We start from the raw sequence: 24,863 nt of genomic DNA, 5'->3' as shown, positions 1-24,863 counted from the left end.
TCGTTTACCAAGTTAGACCAACGGTGCAGAGCATGGCCCCCACATCCTTAATTGGCCCAGTTAAGGATGTTTGGCGGGCTCCACTACCTATCGCCAAGGTTAAGGGCAGTGTGATATTCTATAATAGTATTCCCCAAATGGTATTCCGCCTATTTTTAGCGATTTTCTATATTTTTAAATATTTCCCCAAAATTATTGAGTTATCAGCACTCGGAATCATAATATTATTAATCACTGGTCGCGACCCCCTCTTGTGGTAGCCAAATAACATGCAACCCTTCGATCTAGGATAGACAAATATTTTAATTATTAAGGAAACACTAAAAATAATTATAATATCTAAGTATACCTGCATTGCACAACTATATATATTTAAATGTTAATAATCATCACGCAAATTTGTCTATCATATAAGTAGTACTCGTATTTAAGCTACATATATAATTGTTTTCTTCAATTTCTGTGAAAGTTGTAATTTTCATAATGATGTCATTTTTCATCAAACTTATGTAATTAATTAAATTAGTAACAGTTTTCTCTAGAACAAAATAAATGATAATAGAATAATTATTAACACTCAACATTATTAAAATAATTTTCACAATAGTCATTTCTTTGAATCAACGGTCATTTGTCAGCTTTCATATTTTGGCTGCGGTACATTAATCAGAAATAGTGACAAACTATGACTAATTTCAGGGAAGTATAACTAAATTACACGCTGCTAGTAATTGAATTTTGTTATACAATTAGAATATTCTTTTGGTGAGAAGTAGCCATGTTTTATTACTAATATAAAGTCATATAATGTGTATGATTATAATATAGACGCAAAAGACCAGACCCTACCCTAGGTGGAGCCTGGCCTCACCTAGTTACCATCCCATGTCATAAATATTACAACTTGAGGCTCCATAAAATTTCCAATCAGCTTAAATTTTATTAAGATTCACTGTAGTAATATACGAAAATGTCACGTGTTTAAATATATTCGATGTTGGTTCAATGTTACTGAGTTTAATATAATAACCATACTAAAATAATAATTGGTGGTCATTGGGTGTTAATTCTAGGAAATCTAGCGAGTGTCATTTGGGTGACTATATCAGGTACCTAGCGAGATTTGAATGTAAATCCAAAAAGGTAAAGCAGTCACTATCTTGAGTAGACTAGATGGGGAAAAGTGTTGTGAAATATATATTTTTTCGACCATTTCCAATCCTAATAAGGTCATATTATGAGCCTACACAGAGTGGAAGTTTGCATTAACAGATTTTTATTTTTACGAGAAATGAATGTTAGCCACTTGATCAACCTACTAGGTCCATACTCTGACTCCAAACACAAATTGAAAAACAATATCTGTATCTGCTAGGTCCGGGATTCGAACCTGGGACCCAGCTCTCGACCATCGTGGGCATATTAAAATATTACTATTATATTCGTTAATAATATTGAAAAAAATAAATGTGTAATTTTTGAGGAGATTTAATTATTCTTAAGTCTTATTATTAATATAATTATGTTTTACGTACATACATTTTTCTGTACACATGTATTTTATAATATACATATTCCTCTATTATAAAGATTATATTATTATACCCGTTAAAACAAGCATCGAGAAGCTATATGCTATGACGTATGTCGTATATTATAAAATATTCTATTATACGAATTTTGTTATTTTTACTATTGGTATTATAAATCATTATTATTGTTTTATTAAAATAACAAAGTTGAATGTTATTTCTGTAAAATTGTTGATTGAAAGTGATCAAAGAAATTTTATGGAATATCATTGTATTGGATATACGATAAAAAAGAAATAATAATTATCAATTATATGAGTCACTTATAAAAATATATTATTATATTCCGATCGATGTTTTCCTTTGACCGTATTAAATAAATATACTTTTTTAACTTGTTAAGAAATACAAGGCAATCGTAAATTATTTGCAGGAAAAAAATATACCTACCATTGTTTTAATCATTATTATTTATTTAATAAACATGTTGATCATATAAAAAAATGATTAATTCAAAACGTTCACAACGTAAACAATGAATGAAATACCGAAAAGTAAAATTATTCTTTCATAATTATTGTTATTGTAGAATAAAAAATACGACAGTATATCTTTAGTATTACAGCATGAATAAGATATACGTAGTACCTACTACAATAACAATCAAACACAATATTATATAGTATGGAATTGCTAGGAACCTCTCATAATCCTGACTGACAAAGCTGGATCTCTCTGTTTTCAGAGAGTACTAGTGATTAACTTTGCCTGCCCCTTTCAAGGGATAAAAGCTTACAGGCCTCATAACTATGAATATTTGATAATTTTAATTTAAGATTGTGGTTGCGATAGATGACGCTTACACTGTTTGTATACTTGATCCGATGTTCCATCTTATATGTTGTTAAGTAGGTATCCTTACTTTAAAACTCGGTAGCTTTTAGATTAAAAAAACACACTTAGGGAGTTTAAAAATAAGATCATATTACATACCGCTTTGATAGCTTCGCAAGTACGATATTTAGCAGGAAATTTAAATTTTTAAAACACTTTGGTAGAAAAAATACAATATTATTATTGGTTTCAGAATTCATTTTCATGTTTATTTATAGTACAGAAAATATATATTAAGAGATCATATCATCATGAGAGTATTGAATTAGTAATAATATATTACGAGAATATCAAAATGATTTTATCATCATTATCAACAGTCCATCCATTTCTGGATGAAGGCCTCATCTATCTTACTCCACTCATCTTCTTATATATTTCATTCTGGGCCACTGACTTTGAAGCTCACTTGAGAACGAGACGACCTCAATGTAGAGTATCTGCTCCTGATACATTACCAGGCGTAAAACACTATTGATGCTTCACATCAAAGTATGACCTCGTGATACGATTAAAACCGAGTGTGATGCGGAGTGTATTTCTTTGGAGGGATTTTTTTTGTGTTGCTCTTTTCCGTAGACATGCAATCTATGTTGCCAATATTGACCAACTGAAGATATTGGCGCCTATTTTGTTAGTTTATCTTTGACTTAAAATATATTTTTTTAATGTTTTCAGATACATATTTATTAATTAATACAGTTTAAATTGTAAATTATCAAAAAAAATATCAAATTGCAAGCTTCGTATTTTTCTGGTATAAAGTAAGTATAATAATATATACCTACCCACTCTAAGAGTCTTTAATATTATAATCCAAATCCTAAAAAGATCACTTGATAAATGGATGGCAATATTCGCGAAACCTATTAAGTCCAAAAACAGATGGGGAAAAAAAATAACATATTGCAAATAAATTTGTCAGACGCAAATTCCAACCTGCAAACTACAGATGCAGGACCAGACACTGCCACCACTTAAAAATTTACTGGTTGGATCCATAATAATATGTCCGATCTCAATAAGGTTCTTGATGAAATGCAAACATGTCTTATGTGTTTTTCATTAATATAATATGTGATAAATGTGAACCTATTCACAAGTCTCTTTTAAAATTGTTTTAGCCCCCAAAAATATTTCAAGTAACTACGGAAAATCAAATATTTACAGTAACATAAATAATAATAATACGAGTATCATCGGGTTGCGATGTAATAGAGTTAGATAAAAGCCTCAAATGGAAATGGGCTTGACACACAGTTTGAAAAAGGGACAATTTTGTACAAAATCCAGTCATCTAGTGGTACCCAAGAGGTACAAGACGTCCCCAAAGTAGACCCAGAGGCCGCTGGTTCGATGAAATGTTTAAGTTATGCGAGTATTTGTACGTGATTGATATAAGTGAAATCAGCTTGGAAAGACCTTCATCTAGCAGTGGATAGATTCAGGCTGATGATGAAATAATAATAAAAATAAATAAATAAACTAAATAAATACGAATATTCTTTTTCTGTCATATCTTAGGATTTGTAAATAATATGCATGTTAAGTTTTGAGATTTAGTTATCTTAGTGTCGTTGTGAAAATAGACTCAAATAACAGCTGTCACCACAAATAAACCAAACATTATTTAAGAAATAAACTTTATTTATAAACAATTAAAAATACATTGACATTTTCTTTGTATAGCAAAATATAAATATATGAAAAGATTTTTTATTATGATTCAGTTCTATTTATGGTATCATATTCACTGGATCAAGTCAAAATTTTAGTGCCCTACTGCCTACACTATAACACAACAAAAGAGTGTGGTTTTATGAAGGTTCGTTGCGTGCAAAGTGGACCTTTGTGCTTAAACCGTCACTCTGTGCCATACTATGTCACATAATTCTACTAAATTAACATTAATTGCTGTGACCGCTTCCATATATTTGAATAATGTAAAATAGTCTTTGTTTCTTTATCAGATGTATAATATAACCACTAAAATATTGTGTGGGGGTAAGTTCTTAGTGAAATTACGGTACTGTTCGGTTATCAGGAATACAGCGGAAAACACATTTTGAAAATAGCCGATAAACTGGATTATTTGTTAGGTTAACCTAACCAAACCTAACCTAACCTAACTTAACCTAACCTAATCCAACCTAACCTAACCTAAACTAACCCAAACTAACAACTAATCCAGTATATCGGGTATTTTCAAAATGTGTTTTGGGCTGTATTCCTGATAACCGAACAGTACCGAAATTATTTTATATTTTACATTACAATTATAGTAGTGAGTTTTCTTCACATTCTAAGATCTTTACAATATTGTAAAATATACCATTAAAATTAATTATACTATACACAATTTTTATCATAGGTTTGATCAATAAAATATAATTAGACGTGTTGATTGATTAAATTAATTCTTATCATGACACATATGTCTAAATATAAAACCAAGTAAAACACCTACGAACAAAATTAGATCAAAACTTATTATTTTCATGATGAATGGGAAACTGAGTATTTCTTTGTCTTTATTTTGAACGCCTGAGTGTACTCAGTCAAAATATTATGTACCTAATACGTTTGAAGACCACAAGCAAATATCATTTTATAATTATTAATATAAAAATATGATTAATAAACACTACCATTTATTTGAAAATTTATTAAATTATTAACAAAAATGCAATACATATTACCCAGTATTCGTGCACATGGAATGATCTTTCCTTGACCACCTTTATCAGAAACAGGTTTTTACAGGACACAGATTTATTTTTCCGAAAATTTTTTTACAGAGAAAAATACGTTAAGAAATTCTCCACAGGATGGCATTAACAACTCATTTTATACAAAAAAATGGACTTGGAATGATATTTGCTTGTGGTCTTCGTTTGTTCAAGTGGAAAATTAATGATAATGGGAAAAGTATGGAATATTACTATTAGATTTGATACTGGATAGTAGAGTTGCGTAGAGTTATAACTCACATATTAAAAAAATCGAGTTTTGAGATAATCGCATAAAACCAGCAGAGCACTGTTTTTTTGTAATTATATGAAAGGTATTGAACACCTTTGAATATTAATGAGTGAATGTGTTGATTTATAATATATTTTTTTAATAATATTATTTAATACTCCTAAGGCTGCAGACACACAGCACACTATGAGAAATAGAGTTCTTGGATTGGTTAGAAAGGCCTTGGTGACAGAACTCAAATTATTGAAAAATGTGAGTTATGACACCAACAGTCAACTTTGTCAATGATTTTGGCATGGTTTAAAAGGATTTTTAATACCCAATTATTTTTCTTTATGCAGATTGATGCCTTTAAAATAGCTTGGTATATTTAAATAAAAAATGACAAGATTGCAAAATGTGTGTTATGACTCTCGACGATTCACTGTAAATCACAACCTACTTCAAGTTGGACATGCTTGATTTAGAATATTGAATGAATCTCCACCCTTATTCATCCAGTATTAAACCGATTCAATTTGATCATAATAACGACTCACAGAAGAATATATCAATTATTAATTATAACTTTTTTTTCAGGTATCTTCCTATCGGTCCTCATCTTCATGTCGGTTGCGGGCAACGTTCTGGTATGCATCGCGATATACACGGACCGCGGCCTGAGGAGGATCGGAAACTTGTTTTTGGCATCACTGGCCATCGCCGACATGCTGGTGGCAGCTGCGGTGATGACTTTTGCAGGAGTCAACGATCTTCTCGGCTACTGGGTGTTCGGTGATGAGTTCTGTGACACTTGGGTTGCGTGTGATGTCATGTGCTCAACGGCGTCCATCTTAAATTTGTGCGCCATATCTTTGGATAGATACATACACATAAAAGACCCTCTAAGGTAGATTGATTTTATTACATATTTATAATAAGTATATATAAGTATTAAACTCTATAATTTCACTTCGTGTCTTGATAGAGTGTAACAATAATATTCCAGATGGGAACACGAAACATAGGTACATATCTGGAAGGTAACTCTTGTAATTTACAAAATTACAACATCCGACTGGGAGAGAAAATATCGTACCTACTTCAATGTTATTACCTGCCAAATATTTTCTTGCATAGCAATATAGGCTAAATTTTTCGTGCTCACTGAGAGCAAAAATTTATTAATACGAACAGGTACTCAATAAGTATTAATTAATTGGAAAATATTTTATTTCAATGAGGTTTGCCCATGAGAATTTCAGTATTAACCTTTATATTAACCTACAGTATATCAAGGTTCTTACTTACCTCGTGCAGGAATTAATTATTTATTGATTTATTCATGGAATAAATTAATAAAATTGCGAATATGTAACACTTAATGTATATTAATATATATATAATATATATATATAAGGTCTACCAACAGGACCATTAATTCACAGTGATATAAAATTCATAAATTATTTCAATTATATTGTTTATAATAATATGAATAAAATGATCGAAGAAAATCTACGTACTTTTATATAACCTTGAAAATTTGTATCTGAAATTGTAGCAATCAAAACCTTTAGTGGTAATTTATGTGGACTGTAATTTGGGTTCTATGGATAGATAATGTGAATTGAAGGGAGTTGACTATGAGCAGAAAAGAAGTCTCGCACTTATGTCCTGTCATCTTATGTATATCAACTATACAGTCACTCATGCACATACTGTCCGGCTGTGTCAAAATTTTACTCATGACACCTCAGAGCGCACAGTTTTTACAGGCGCGCGGTCACCCTGTAGGTCTGTGTTTATTAGTATAATTGTTTGATGTTATTAGTATTGCGGTGAAATTGGTACTGGCTTACAACGTACCCAAGAGGGATATAGATAACATCATAGATGGGGATGGTTTCGGATATTTTAATGCGGATGACGATACATTAATTGTATCATTGCAATAATTGGCGTAAACAACCTTTAACAAAATCGATGAACGATGGGTAGCTATTACCTACAATTCGTGTACAAGTCATGCTACTAGATGTCTTAAAATTTATTCTACGTGGTTTAATGATATAAATAATTACAAGATAAAAAGAACTTTTTATAAACCACGTTTTTAAATTTTTTGTTGAATCATATAAACTTAACAATTCTGTGTATAATCTGTGTAATTCTGTGCATAAATATAGAATACTGAAATGTCATTTTGACATTTCATATTGATTTCCATAGTAACGCACGTATATATTATAATTTAGTTACTATGGGCCCTTAGCAACCAATAATAGTGAGTAGTAAACATTACTTTTAACGATTTTTTTCGGAATCATACAAAACAAAATTAACTGAAAATGAATTCAATTCTGCTTAAATATGGCTAAAAGTATTAAAATAATACATTGGCATCGCGTGTTCTGATATATTCTAAAAGTTTCAAATGTCCAGATAGTCGGGAAGCTAGTTAAAAATCGATTGCAAGACTTTTACTGGATAAACAACCACCGGCCAAACAAGAATACGAGCTAAGAAAAACGTGGTAATAAGGAAGATTTTGTGGGTTTACCAATGATTGCATTTTGAAATATTGGATTTGGGACGAATAATTTAGCACGTTCACGTTAAAGTTTCGAGTACCTACCTAAATAAGATTTTACTTAAAAAGAATGTTAACCCATTCAAATTAATCCATTATTAATCATAAAAATATATAATCAATTAATAAAACAGAATAATCATCTTTCATTATTATTATCCTAAGAGATTTTGGAAAACGCACGAACGGCTCATTTAAGCGACATTATTTGTTATTTTTACATATTCACTTCAAAATGTGCGCTACCGATTCATCTACCGTTTGAATTGACAACATTTCACAAATTTTCAATGATTTTACAGGTACTTGACGTTTATATCCGATATTTTCTTACACACCGTATACGATCGCCATATTTACTGTCCACGCCTGTCAGAATGACGTCTTCGTCGCTTAAGACCTTCTAATACTTTATTTGACAAACGGATTCGATTATTTTTATTCAAATATCGTAATGTAGGCATTGGCGCACTTTTTTCCGGTGAAAAAACCATAATTTTGGTACAATTTACTACGTATAATATCTTTTGACAGCGGGGTACGCCACTGACGGCCATTTCATAGATAACGTGATATTCCAAATTTGATTTTTTTAAAATACTTTGTGGCTGATCACACACTATTTTTTTTATTGAATAATTACCTAGGCTACTAATTTCCATACTAAAAAAGTTGCCATTGAAAACAATGAAAGAAATTAATACGAATTGTTATAGTTATCAAAATGTGTGATATTGTATAATATCTACCTATTTTTTTCGTCCCTATCATCATCAATCTTGACCTATACACTGCTGGATGAAGGCCTCCTCAGCCTTATTCTACTCCTTACTTACACATGAAACGTTATATTTATCAAAATCAGTGATATAATAATTTTATCTACCTATCTATATATAATGCCATTATTATCACGAGCCTCAATAAATCCACTGCTGGATGAAGGCATCTCTACGTTGATTGTATTCTTGACAGTATTGAATTTCTAATGTTATTTATCTACATATTCATATCGTCATCATAATCATCACCATCATCATCAACTAGGATCAATCCACTACTGGATGAAGGGTTCCGCAACCTGATTCTAATACTATCGGTTTAACGAATTTGTGATATTATACCTATTTCTATCATTCTTATATCATCGACCTGAACCAATCTACTGCTGGATAATGGCCTCCCTAGCCCGGTTCTACTCCTTTCTATCATATGAATTGCTGTATTTATCAAAATCGGTGATATTATATTTAAAAACATATTCATATCGTCATCATCATCATCAACCAGGATCCATCCCTGCTATATAATGGCCTCCCTAGCCCGGTTCTACTCCTTTCTGTCATATGAATAGCTGTATTTATCAAAATCGGTGATATTATATTTAAAAACATATTCATATCGTCATCATCATCATCAACCAGGATCCATCCACTGCTTAATAAAGACCTCCCTAGCCTGATTCTACTCCTTTTGTCATATGAATGTATGTATTTATCAAAATCTCTGATATTATATGTATCTACACATTCGTATCGTCATCATCATCATTATCATATACCTGAACCAATCCACTGCTTAATAAAGACCCCCTTAGCCTAATTCTCCTCCTTTCTGTCATATGAATTTCTGTATTTATCAAAATCGGTGATATTATATTTATCTACATATTCATATCGTCATCATCATCATCATCATCGACCTGAACCAATCCACTGCTTAATAAAGACCTCCCTAGCCAGATTCTACTCCTTTCTGTCATATAAATTTCTGTATTTATCAAAATCGGTGATATTATATTTATTTACATATTCATATCGTCATCATCATCATCATTGACCTGAACCAATCCACTACTTAACGACCTCCTTAGCCTGATTCTACTCCTTTCTGTCATATGCATTGCTGTATTTATCAAAATCTGTGATATTATATGTATCTACACATTCATATTGTCATCATCATCATCATCATTATCATATACCTGAACCAATCCACTGCTTAATAAAGACCCCTTTAGCCTAATTCTCCTCCTTTCTGTCATATGAATTTCTGTATTTATCAAAATCGGTGATATTATATTTATCTACATATTCATATCGTCATCATCATCATCATCATCGACCTGAACCAATCCACTGCTTAATAAAGACCTCCCTAGCCAGATTCTACTCCTTTCTGTCATATGAATTTCTGTATTTATCAAAATCGGTGATATTATATTTATTTACATATTCATATCGTCATCATCATCATCATTGACCTAAACCAATCCACTACTTAAAGACCTCCTTAGCCTGATTCTACTCCTTTCTGTCATATGCATTGCTGTATTTATCAAAATCGGTGATATTATATGTATCTTCATATTCATATCGTCATTATCATTATCATCATCATTGACCTGAACCAATCCACTGCTTAATAAAGACCCCCCTAGCCAGATTCTACTCCTTTCTGTCATAAGAATTGCTGTATTTATCAAAATCGGTGATATTATATTTATCTACATATTCATATCGTCATCATCATCATCATCGACCTAAACCAATCCACTGCTTAATAAAGACCTCCCTAGCTTGATTCTACTCCTTTCTGTCATATGAATTGCTGTATTTATCAAAATCGGTGATATTATATTTATTTACATATTCATATCGTCATTATCATCATTATCATCATCATCATCATCATCATCAACCTGAAACAATCCACTGCTTAATAAAGACCTCGCTAGCCTGATTCTACTCTTTTCTGTCATATGAATTTCTGTATTTATCAAAATCGGTGATATTATATTTATTTACATATTCATATCATCATCATCATCATCATCGACCTAAACCAATCCACTACTTAAAGACCTACTTAGCCTGATTCTACTCCTTTCTGTGATATGAATTTCTGTATTTATCAAAATCGGTGATATTACATTTATCTACATATTCTTATCGTCATCATCATCAACCAGGATCAATTCACTGCTGGATGAAGAGTTCCGCAACCTGATTCTACTACTATATTATACCTATTTCTATCGTCCTTATAATCATTGACCTGAACCCATCTATTGCTGGATAAAGGCCTCCCATGCCTGATTTTACTCCTTTCTGTCATTTGAATTGCTGTATTTATCAAAATCGGTGATAATAATATATTATATCTATTTATATTTCCATTATCATTATGAACCTGAATCAATCCACCGGTGGATGAAGGCCTCTCTAAGTTGTTTGAATTTCTGTCGGTCATATGAATTACTATATTTATCAAAATTGCTGATATTATATTTTCCCATTCATAATATCGTCATTATCATCATCAACCAAGATTAATCCACTGCTGGATGAAGGTTATCCCAACCTAATTCTACTCTTCTTGGTCATATAAACTGCAATATTTTTTTTAATTTGTGTTTTTATATACCTACCCATTTATATCGTCATTATCGTCATCAACCTGTATCAATCCACTGCTGGATGGAGGCCTTTTTAAGCTGATTCCACATCTTTAGGTCTTATAAATTCCTATTCTTATCAGATATAATATGTATTACTTCATTATTTATCAACATTTGTATTATCAACATTTGTATTACTTCATTATTTATCAACATTTGTCTCGATATTATGAATGTCCCGCACCGGGAAACTATATTGTTTAAGGTTAATTTTTAAAACAAAATATGATTTTAAAATATTATTCTGTGGCTCCAAGCATTTATTTTTTATAGACAATGAAACAAAATATTGTTTAAATTTATTTTTTATGCTGCTAACCTTTTTCTATTATGTAAATGGGACCCGAAAGAGATTAATATTCGCGTTATATTGGATCGCTATTTATGATAATCACGATTGAGATGTATAACTATTTATCATATTTAAATGCACATACCTACACATATATTGTATTAAAATTAATATGACAGTGGTAGCAATCGGCGATTGCCAGCTGTTTTGCTAGGTGTTGCATGGTGTCAGATGATATTGAGAAGGCCAGACTCCAGAATAGACTACGCACATGACTCCAAATTTGCATTTGCAGTGACGACATGCATATTGTAAAACTGACAAATCAGATAAATTTTCAATTGTCTGACGTGAATGAAAATCCATCCCGAAGGGAAAACTATGGCGCCGTCTATACACACTTTACAATTATTATATTAAAATCCAACACCAAGTCACTATGATGAAAAGCTGTCTGCAAAACCTAGCGAGACAGACTGGCGAGAGCCAGCTGGCTCAGCTAGTCTCCTATATATTATTATCCTACAGCTTTGCCCGTTTTTGCGAGCGATTGTGTGCCTTATTCGTCATGTCCAATAGGTTTAAATGAAAAATCGGCTCTCGGATCGTGAAATATCGGTAAACCATAGTTGACAGCCGTTTGACGAAATTCGACCCGAAATCGGTGATTTTTATTCATTTCCCGATACATTTTCCAGCGACACGCCACTTTATTGACAACTGATTATGTCGGGAATTTATTTTTTCACAATGTTTGCAACACTCAAACCGACTAACCAAAGATGGCCGCTTTAAATTTAAAATGCGTTTTAACCGATATATACAATCGATTTTCACAAACTAATCATAATAAGATTAACAGATAAACATATTAGAACTGATTTATTTAATTTTTTATGAATTAAGTTCTTTGTTTAAGTAAAGTTTCTACACCTCTGACGGAAAGAAAGTCTTTTGACACTGCGCGTATTTATCACGCCATGTATACTAAATTACGGTATTTCAATTGACTCACCACATATTTACTTATCAAATGCATTCGAGTAACTATAATTTGAAGTGAGCACAATTTTGAAATACCTAACACAGTCACAAAAAAATCACTTTTGTCAATTTAAAAGTGTATTACATCAAAAAAGGTCATGCGTAAATCATTTCAAGTTTATTATTAAAAGAATCATCAGTTAATTTACAATTATGGAGAAACACAAATTTCAGTAAATTTCTCGAAATTCGAAAAAAAATCAAAAATTCAGTATATTGGCAAAAAATATCAGTTGATCTACATAAAATTTCAGTAGACATGGCAACACTGGATCAACCATAGAATATTATTTCAAAATTTGATAACGTAAATTTTTTTTTATGGCTGTTAAATGATAATTTTTTAAACCAATTGGTGTTATACTGGTGTCATACATATTATTTAAATCATTATCAACCAGGATCAATCCACTGCTGGATAAAGGCCTCCCTAGCCTGATTCTATTCCTTTCTGTCATTTGAATTCCTGTATTTATCGAAATCGGTGATATTATATTTATCCTCATATTCATATCGTCATCATAATCATCGACCTAAAACAATTCACTGCTGGATAAAGGCCTCCCTACCCTGATTCTACTCCTTTCTGTCATTTGAATTGCTGTATTTATCAAAATCGGAGATATTATATTTATCTACATATTCGTATCGTTATCATCATCATCATCAACTAGGATCAATCCATTGCTGGATGAAGGGTTCCACAACCTGATTCTACTACTAGCAGTTAAACGAATTTGTGATACTATACCTATTTATATCATCCTAATCGACATCAACCTGAACCAATCCACTGCTGGATTAAGGCCTCCCTAGCCTGATTCTATTCCTTTCTGCATTTTAATTGCTGTATTTATCAAAATCGGTGATATTATATTTATCTACATATTCATATTGTCATTATCGTCATCAACCTGAACCAATCCACTGCTGGATAAAGGCCTCCCTAGCCTGATTCTACTCCTTTCTGTCTTTTGAATTGCTGTATTTATCAAAATCGGTGAAATTATATTTATCTACATATTCATATCGTTATCATCATCATCATCAACTAGGATCAATTCACTGCTGGATGAAGAGTTCCCTAGCCTGATTCTATTCCTTTCTGTCATTTGAATTGCTGTATTTATCAAAATCGGAGATATTATATTTATCTACATATTCGTATCGTTATCATCATCATCATCAACTAGGATCAATCCATTGCTGGATGAAGGGTTCCACAACCTGATTCTACTACTAGCAGTTAAACGAATTTGTGATACTATACCTATTTATATCATCCTAATCGACATCAACCTTAACCAATCCACTGCTGGATTAAGGCCTCCCTAGCCTGATTCTATTCCTTTCTGCATTTTAATTGCTGTATTTATCAAAATCGGTGATATTATATTTATCTACATATTCATATTGTCATTATCGTCATCAACCTGAACCAATCCACTGCTGGATAAAGGCCTCCCAAGCCTGATTCTACTCCTTTCTGTCTTTTTAATTGCTGTATTTATCAAAATCGGTGAAATTATATTTATCTACATATTCATATCGTTATCATCATCATCATCAACTAGGATCAATTCACTGCTGGATGAAGAGTTCCCTAGCCTGATTCTATTCCTTTCTGTCATTTGAATTGCTGTATTTATCAAAATCGGAGATATTATATTTATCTACATATTCGTATCGTTATCATCATCATCATCAACTAGGATCAATCCATTGCTGGATGAAGGGTTCCACAACCTGATTTTACTACTAGCAGTTAAACGAATTTGTGATACTATACCTATTTATATCATCCTAATCGACATCAACCTGAACCAATCCACTGCTGGATTAAGGCCTCCCTAGCCCGATTCTATTCCTTTCTGCATTTTAATTGCTGTATTTATCAAAATCGGTGATATTATATTTATCTACATATTCATATTGTCATTATCGTCATCAACCTGAACCAATCCACTGCTGGATAAAGGCCTCCCTAGCCTGATTCTACTCCTTTCTGTCTTTTGAATTGCTGTATTTATCAAAATCGGTGAAATTATATTTATCTACATATTCATATCGTTATCATCATCATCATCAACTAGGATCAATTCACTGCTGGATGAAGAGTTCCCTAGCCTGATTCTATTCCTTTCTGTCATTTGAATTGCTGTATTTATCAAAATCGGAGATATTATATTTATCTACATATTCGTATCGTTATCATCATCATCATCAACTAGGATCAATCCATTGCTGGATGAAGGGTTCCACAACCTGATTTTACTACTAGCAGTTAAACGAATTTGTGATACTATACCTATTTATATCATCCTAATCGACATCAACCTGAACCAATCCACTGCTGGATTAAGGCCTCCCTAGCCCGATTCTATTCCTTTCTGCATTTTAATTGCTGTATTTATCAAAATCGGTGATATTATATTTATCTACATATTCATATTGTCATTATCGTCATCAACCTGAACCAATCCACTGCTGGATAAAGGCCTCCCTAGCCTGATTCTACTCCTTTCTGTCTTTTGAATTGCTGTATTTATCAAAATCGGTGAAATTATATTTATCTACATATTCATATCGTTATCATCATCATCATCAACTAGGATCAATTCACTGCTGGATGAAGAGTTCCCTAGCCTGATTCTATTCCTTTCTGTCATTTGAATTGCTGTATTTATCAAAATCGGTGATATTATATTTATGTACATATTAATATCATTATCGTCACCATCGACCTGATCCAATCCACTGCTGGATAAAGGCCTCCCTACCCATATTCTACTCTTATCTGTTATTTGAATTTCAGTATTTATCAAAATTGGTGATATTATATTTGTCTACATACTCATATCTTTATCATCATCATCATCAACTAGGATCAATCCACTGCTAGATGAAGGATTCCGCAACCTCATTCTACTACTATCAGCGAAATGTCAAACTGTCTGACGTGAATAAAAAACCCATCCCGAAGAGAAAACTATGGCGCCATCTATGCAAACTTCACAATTATATTAAAATCCAACAACGCCAAGCCGTCTGCAAGACCTAGCGAGACAGACTGGCGAGAGCCAGCTGGCTCAGCTAGTCTCTTATATATTATTATCCTAAAAGATTTTGGAAAATGCACTAACAGCTCATTTAAGCGACATTTTATTGTTATTTTTACATCTTCACTTCGAAATGTGCGCTACCGATTCATCTACCGATTGAATTGAACACATTTCAGAAATTTTCCATGATTTTACATGTACGTGACGTTTATATCCGATATTTTCTTACACACCGTATACAATCGCCATATTTACTGTTTAAGCCTCACAGAATGACGTCTTCGTCGCTTAAGACCTTCTAATCCTTTATTTGACAAACGGATTCGATTATTTTTATTCAAATATCGTAATGTAGGCAGGCATTGGCGCACTTTTTTCCTGTGAAAAAACCATAATCTTGGTACAATTTACTACGTATAATATCTTTTGACATCGGGGTACGCCACTGACGGCCATTTCATAGATAACGTGATGTTCCAAATTTGATTTTTTTATTGAATTTATAAATTTTATTTTGAATTTTATTGAATAATTACCTAGGCTACTAATTTCCATAGATCAGATAGTCATATTAAACTAACAAAGTTGCCATTGCAAACAATAAAAGAAATTAATACGAATTGTTATAGTCATCAAAATGTGTAATATTGTATAATATCTACTTATTTTTATCGTCCCTATCATCATCAATCTTGACCTATTTATTGCTGGATGAAGGCCTCCTCAGCCTTATTCTACTCCTTACTTACACATGAATTGTTATATTCATCAAAATCAGTGATATTATATTATTATTTACCTATCTATATATAATGCCATTATTATCACGAGCCTCAATAAATCCACTGCTGGATGAAGGCCTCTCTACGTTGATTGTATTCTTGACAGTATTGAATTTCTTATGCTATTTATCTACATATTTATATCGTCATCATAATCATCATCATCATCAACCAGGATCAATCCACTGCTGGATGAAGAGTTCCGCAACCTGATTCTACTACTATTGGTTTAACGAATTTGTGATACGAGTATTATACATATTTCTATCCATCTTATCATCATCGACTTGAACCAATCCACTGCTGGATAATGGCCTCCTTAGCCCGAATCCACTCCTTTCTGTCATATGAATTGCTGTATTTATCAAAATCAGTGATACTATATTTATCTACAAATTCATATTGTTATCATCATCATCATCAACCAGGATCAATCCTCTGCTTAATAAAGACCTCCATAGACTGATTCTACTCCTTTTTGTCATATGAATTTCTGTATTTATCAAAATCGATTATATTATATTTATCTACATATTCATATCGTCATCATCATCACGCCGACCTGAACCAATACACTGCTTAATAAAGACCTCCCTAGCTTGATTCTACTCCTTTCTGTCATATGAATTGCTGTATTTATCAAAATCGGAGATATTATATTTATCTACATATTCATATCGTCATCATCATCATCATCATCGACCTGAACTAATCCACTGCTTAAGAAAGACCTCGCTAGCCTGATTCTACTCCTTTTTGTCACATGAATTGCTGTATTTCTCAAAATCGGTGATATTATATTTATCTACATATTCATATCGTCATCATCATCATCATCGACCTGAACCAATCCACTGCTTAATAAAGACCTCCCTAGCTTGATTCTACTCCTTTCTGTCATATGAATTTCTGTATTTATCAAAATCGGTGATATTATATTTATTTACATATTCATATCGTCATCATCATCATCATCGACCTGAACCAATCCACTGCTTAAAAAAGACCTCCTTAGCCTGATTCTACTCCTTTCTGTGATATGAATTTCTGTATTTATCAAAATCGGTGATATTACATTTATCTACATATTCATATCGTCATCATAATCAACTAGAATCAATCCACTGCTGGATGGAGGGTTCCGCAACCTGATTCTACTACTATATTATACCTATTTCTATCTACTTTATCATCATTGACCTGAACCCATCTACTGCTGGATAAAGGCCTCCCATGCCTGATTCTACTCCTTTCTGTCATTTGAATTGCTGTATTTATCAAAATCGGTGATATTATATTATATCTATTTATATTACCATTATCATTATGAGCCTGAATCAATCCACCGGTGGATGAAGGCCTCTCTTAAGTTGTTTGAATTTCTGTCGGTCATATGAATTGCTATATTTATCAAAATTGCTGATATTATATTTACCCATTCATAATATCGTCATTATCATCATCAACCGAGATTAGTCCACTGCTGGATGAAGGTTATCCCAACCTAATTCTACTCTTCTTGGTCATATAAACTGCAATATTTTTTTAAATTTGTGATTTTATATACCTACTCATTTATATCGTCATTACCGTCATCAACCTGTATCAATCCACTGCTGGATGAAGGCCTCTTTAAGCTGATTCCACATCTTTAGGTCTTATAAATTCCTATTCTTATCAGATATAATATGTATTGCTTCATTATTTATCAACATTTGTGTCGATATGAATATCCCGCACCGGGAAACTATATTGTTTAAGGTTAATTTTTAAATCAAAATATGATTTTTAAAATATTATTCTATGACTCCAAGCATTTATTTTTTATATACAATGAAACAAAATAATGTTAAAATTTATTTTTTATGCTGCTAACCTTTTTCTATTATGTACATGGGACCCGTAAGAGATTAATATTCGCGTTATATTGGATCGCTATTTATGATAATCACAATTGAGATGTATAATTATTTATCATATTTAAATGCACATACCTACACATATATTGTATTAAAATTAAAATAACAGTGGTAGCAATCGGCGATTGTCAGCTGTTCTGCTAAACCTAGCAGCCTGAAATTGTGTCAGACGATATTGAAAAGGCCAGACTCCAGAATAGAACACGCACATGACTCCAAATTTGTATTGGCAGTGACGACATGCAGATCGTAAAACTGACAAATCAGCTAAATTTTCAACTGTCTGACGTGAATGAAAATCCATCCCGAAGAGAAAACTATGGCGCCGTCTATACACACTTTACAATTATTATATTAAAATTCAACACCAAGTCACTATGACGAAAAGCTGTCTGCAAGACCTAGCGAGACAGACTGGCGAGAGCCAGCTGGCTCAGCTAGTGAATATAATTATTGTTATTCATTAAAATATTTATTTTAACATAATTTTCAGATACGGAAGGTGGGTAACAAGGCGAGTCGCGGTTGGGACGATAGCCACGATTTGGTTACTGGCTGCTCTCATCAGCTTTGTACCAATATCACTTGGCCTCCACAGACCAGCGGAAGCAGCGAGAGCTCCGCCTGAACCGAGGCCAACTTGTGCTCTGGACTTGACGCCAACTTATGCAATTGTTTCCAGTTGCATTTCATTTTATGTACCATGCATCGTAATGATTGGAATTTATTGCAGGTAAACTTTTACTCAAAAATATCTGAAATAATAATTGAATCTGCAATAGAGCACGTTACTTCAACAATGATCGGTTAGATTTAATGTAATACGAATTTAATTTTAAACAAAATGTATGGTTACTTACCATCTTATTAAAGAAAATATTAATCTGTAGAAAATATTAATATGAAAATTATATCTTCAACTATTTAATATAGAATTTCTGCTATCTTGATGTGTCTGTATTCTCCTTTTGTATACTTAGGTCTAAAATTATTTTTTCAAGCTTTTAAATTTACAAGATGTTTTATTGCTTCGACGTTTGAGTATTCCATTGATAATATACCTCAACTTGACAATAATTGCTCTTGTTTCATTCGTTATCTAGTTGGGTGTTCAAATGTTATTTAATTTTAATTTTACAATGCTGCGTTTGGCCGACATTGATAAAAATGTTTTGTAATCATTGGTTCTGAATACAAAATTGTCGCTGGTTCTCAATAACTAAAGAGAAAACAAAAACATTCAATGAAGCACTGATTCTGTCCATTCTATACATACACGGTTACATGTAAATTGTATGCAAGTATTACATTTCGCCGTAGCACAGTTCGCCGTGAGCTTTCTCATCTGTATTTTAATATCCGATTTTAGCAAAATTTATAAATTCAAGAATGAAAACCTAACCTAACTTTACTTAACCTAACATAACCTAACAAATAATCCAGTATATCGGCTATTTTCAAAATTTGTTTGCTGCTGGCAAACCAAAGATGTTGGACGATCTTGAGTATACCTACGACCATATATTTCCGATACAACATTTCACGGTGAAGTGTGATATGGTAAACTGCATACGTAAAAATTTCTGGACACGGCTATACACCCCTTATTACACCGCCGGCTGAGGGGGCTACCAATATAATAAAATAAATATACGTGTTGGTAGTTGCCACGTAGGTATATGTTTATAACCGCGACTGCACATAACATCAATTATTAGCTACCTACTTATATACAAAAAATAATATAATTCAATGATTTGATTATTTACAATGGCATTATGTTAATTTTCAGGCTCTACTGCTACGCACAGAAACATGTGAAGTCGATTCGCGCAGTGACCCGCACGGTGCAGGTCGCGGATAGCCGAGCACGCAGCATACGGACACGCGAGCGCGTACAAACGCACGTGCACTCGTCGCCGTACCACGTGTCAGATCACAAAGCCGCGATTACAGTCGGAATTATTATGGGCGTCTTCCTGGTATGCTGGGTGCCGTTTTTTTGCGTCAACATCGTCGCAGCTTTCTGCAAGACGTGTATACCAGGTGATAATTCAACCATATTATGTATGATGCTTTCAGTTGCATGTCATATCCTGAGATATTCGAAAAAAACCATCAAGCATGTTCAGAACTGCAAATAGAATATCTTTTTTTAAGTATTAATAAACAATAAGAAAAGCGAATAGCAAAATAAAATTTCATTAAGGCGAATACTTCACTCACCAGAGGCACCTAGCGGAAAAATACGAACCTTGCAATCTGAGATTTTTATTGAAACTTTATATTTTAAACTGTTTTAATTGCTAAATACCTACCTAAAAGTATCTAAATACAATTTAAAAAAATGTCACAAAATGTGAATTCTTTAAGTAAATGGTCCCATATTGTTATGTATTATTTTGTGGTCATGTTTATTATTAAAATTTAATTTATTAGGTTTTCTGTAATGTACTTACAGATATTCTTTTTGATGAATAGTATAATGTTTTTTTTATATTTATTTAAAAAAAACATCGATTTTTATTTGTACTTTTTATATATAATATCAAATATTATTTCTGTACGATCATAATATTGAACATCTAAAAGTTGATAAACATCCATATCAATCGAATTGACACGAAATAAATTTTTAGCTTAATGACTTTTTTCGGGATCATAAGGTTCTTATCATTAAATAATGAATTGATCTCTAATAACTATTCCAGGCCAATGTACATCTATGCGTGAACAAATGAAAATTATTTACAAACCATTCACGAACGTAATGTTTTGATATATAAATGTTTGCGTTTTTTATTATATTTCGGAGCATATAGAAAACTTACTGACAATCAAAAATACTGATAAACAATTAAGTGCGACCGTTATTGGGGGAACATTTAAACATATTTCATCAAACGTAGCGAGACGTGTTCTAGTGGAAAATTGTTTTCACTAAAGTGACTTTCACTAGTGCAACTTAAACTGTCCAAACTATATTTAATTTAACAGAAATATTTGTAGACGTGTGGAAGTGTACAAACATAAATTTTGTGTGAAGTGGTTTACGCATATAATAATATTATGTGTCATGGTCTGGAATAAACATAAAAATGCATGTTACTCATCATGTTGATTCGTTATTTTTTTTATAATTTAGTTTGTAAATAATGTTTATATTATATTATTATGTACCTAATTTAAGCTTTTTTTTCAGCCCACACTATAAACTGATTTATTACGTAATACCAACACTTCACATAATAATATTATTATACTGCCATAATAAATTACAATAATTTAATGCACGTATTATGGCCTGATTATTATTTAATGGAAGTTAATCGTGTAGAAACCCCGTTAACTAAGTACCATTAAAACAGTTATCGCTGCTTACATTTTTATAACATAACGAATATTATCACACATAACGAATTATATCTACAAGCTATTTTCAATATTTATGAGACTATTACAAGTGTATCAAATACTGCCATAAAACATTATAAAGGTGAATGAAAATCACCGGATTTTTAACGAATCTACATACATCAACTATGTACTTAATACTATTAATTAGAGCAAGTCCAAGTAAATACTCAATGTAGTTCTTAAATTTTGATTTAGTTGTTAACAGCCCTAAATAACATGAACAATATACCTTATTTTGATGTGGTGTTACACAAAATAATAATTTATATTATTATTTTAAAGCATAATATGTCAAGCTTACGAGTAGCTTATATTATTTTACAAAATTATATGTTTTCTATATTGTTACACGAGAAACAATATAACATAATACATAATTTTATGACGATTTTATTTATTTCGGTATCATTATTATTGTTTTAAATTTAAAACTTTTTCATATTTGTGTAATTTATTATTCTGTTTCATTGTTATAGATATTATAAAATATTTTAATGCTTGCAAAAATACAAATTACTCATATATCATATTACACTTACTTGTAATAATATGTGCCTCTGCAATATAGATAGAGGAAGATGTATTAAGAGATTTTTGTTTTTACGAGAAATAGATGTTAGCTACTTGCTCAAACTATGAGGTCCATACTCTTGGTCCAAACATACATTGAAACATAGCTAATTTTGTTTACTAGACCCGGGATTTGAAACCGAAACCTACGATATTACAGACACTTGGCCATCGTGAGGATAATGTACCTAATAAGTTATTTTTTAAGAAATGGTTTGCAAGTTGCTATTTTTTATATCGTTATTATTACAATATGACGAATATAGTAATTATTTTGTTTTACTACGTACAACATTATTCTAATATAGACGGAAATTTTTATATTATAATAAGCATTATAATATATAAGTATATTAAAAAAGTCAATAGTTATCAATTAACTGAGTATACTTATAGCAAAGTTCATTATCTCAATACACAGCAAAGAGATGTTTACAAAAAATATATTTTTTTCAATTTTATTATTGGAATACTATATTTTGCTATTAGTCAATATTATAATAAATATATTATAATTATTATAAACAGATGTGTTTCATTTTCGGCGTAAGCATCGGCCTATAATGTCGTGGGTCACAGGGTTTGAATCCTGGGTCTGGTTAATAAACATATTAATTGTTTTTCAATTTGTTTTTGAGTCAGAGTATGGATCTAATATGTTGAGAAAGTGGCTAACATATATTTCTCGTGAAAACAAAAATTTGTTAATACAAACCTTAACCCTGTGGAGGCCCATATGATCTTTATTAGCGTTTACTAGCGGAAGCAGCTGTAGTGGTTAGAGTTGTAACAAAGCAACACGTGGTAGACAAATAATAATATTATAAAATAATGTTTTTACAAAATTATAATTACTTTTAGTAAGCGATTAAGTCCCAACTGATGCTTATTCAGTTGTAAAAAAATAATATTAGATCAATTATATTTTTAAAAAAATCCATAATAGATAGGTACCTACATAATATTATATTTTAGCTTCAACCATATTGTGGTATTATAATAAATTCACATTCGTAGATTATATTCTCTTAAAAATATTTTAATTCACAAAAACGCTTTGATAATTGGCTGAGCTATAGACAAGGCCTTGTATTGACCACCATAAATCAGACATCGCCGAGTAACGTGATTTCTATAATCATTGTCGCTTCCGTACTGTCATTTAGGATCATTTGTTTTACGTAAGCCAGTTAGGGATGCAGAAAGAATGTATGGTGATCAGATCAGCAGTGATTAATATTATTGTTACAATTGCTTCTTTCAATAAATGTTACGCTTTCAGTAAAATTCGGTTATTTTTACTAAATAATAAATACTATAACGTTGAAATTAAACATTTTTTATAATATGTACATATATTAATTTTAATTAATGTGGTAATATTATATATTTTTCCAGGTCTGGTCTTCAAGATTCTCTCCTGGCTCGGCTACTCCAACTCAGCTTTCAACCCGATCATCTATTCAATATTCAACACAGAATTCAGGGAGGCTTTCAAGCGCATCCTCACCTCGCATTACCCGCCCTGCTGCGGATATCATACGGTGCACGGCACCGGCGGCGCCCGTAACGACAACTTTATAACGGATTACGGCACTAGGACGCTCGTCGTTAGGCGTAGCGGATCTCTACGAGAGTGCTCCTTTGTAGGCGCTACGCCGAGGTCATCTGTAGAATCCGTTCGGAATTTGAGAGATAGTCAAATATGACCCGAAGAATTGGATGCCACTTCTATTCAAAACTTAAGTCAGAGTGGCCTGCTTGACTCAGTTGATGTTGTGTAGTAAATATTATTGTGTGATCATTAAACAAATTAATTTAAAAGTTTCATTGGACTATTATGCGTTAAAATTATTAATTATTATCAAGACAATATCAATATTATTTAATTTAAAAAATATATTATGATACAATTTTAAAACTATTTGTAATAAACGTTGTTGTTATAATCTGGGTTATTGCAACTTTTTTTTTTTTGTTCAAATTTCGATGCCAAAGTATTCTCTATCGCACCAAAAGCCCATGGCACATACAAATTGCCTGTACAAATTTAAAAAGCTTAATATACATTAAGTTGTAACACAGCCACATAAATAAACTATATTAATTCCCATAGTCTCCCTTTACCGTCGTGCAGTAGGATCTTTGAATAGTATGAGAATAGTTTGACAGCGCCTTCTGTATAATATTTAATGTATCACAAGCATACAATTTTGATTAGAATTCAATTCGATTTAGACATTGAAGATATTGCTGACAATATCAGTGATTTTCACTTGTTGAGTAAACTATCTCTCGAAAATGAGGTATTACCTGTTTGGGGGATGATGATCTGGA

The 24,863-nt window shown here is 31.8% G+C and overlaps 1 protein-coding gene across 1 annotated transcript; it reads left to right on the top strand.

The window, feature by feature from the left end:
• Window positions 1-6,121: 6,121 nt before the first annotated feature.
• On the top strand, window positions 6,122-24,235 carry Dop1R1 (Dopamine 1-like receptor 1). Its single transcript, XM_085953898.1, has 4 exons — window positions 6,122-6,297; window positions 19,033-19,272; window positions 20,332-20,585; window positions 23,925-24,235. Exons 1-4 carry the CDS (start codon window positions 6,137-6,139, stop codon window positions 24,233-24,235), a joined length of 966 nt encoding a protein of 321 aa, XP_085810024.1. The 5' UTR covers window positions 6,122-6,136.
• Window positions 24,236-24,863: the final 628 nt, after the last annotated feature.

The sequence above is a fragment of the Rhyacophila brunnea genome, unplaced genomic scaffold (genome assembly GCF_057557595.1).
Source record: "Rhyacophila brunnea isolate RB1 unplaced genomic scaffold, BYU_Rbru_1.0 scaffold_4, whole genome shotgun sequence".
NCBI classification, from domain to species: Eukaryota; Metazoa; Arthropoda; class Insecta; order Trichoptera; family Rhyacophilidae; genus Rhyacophila; species Rhyacophila brunnea.
This window is presented reverse-complemented; position numbering and strand designations above follow the sequence as displayed.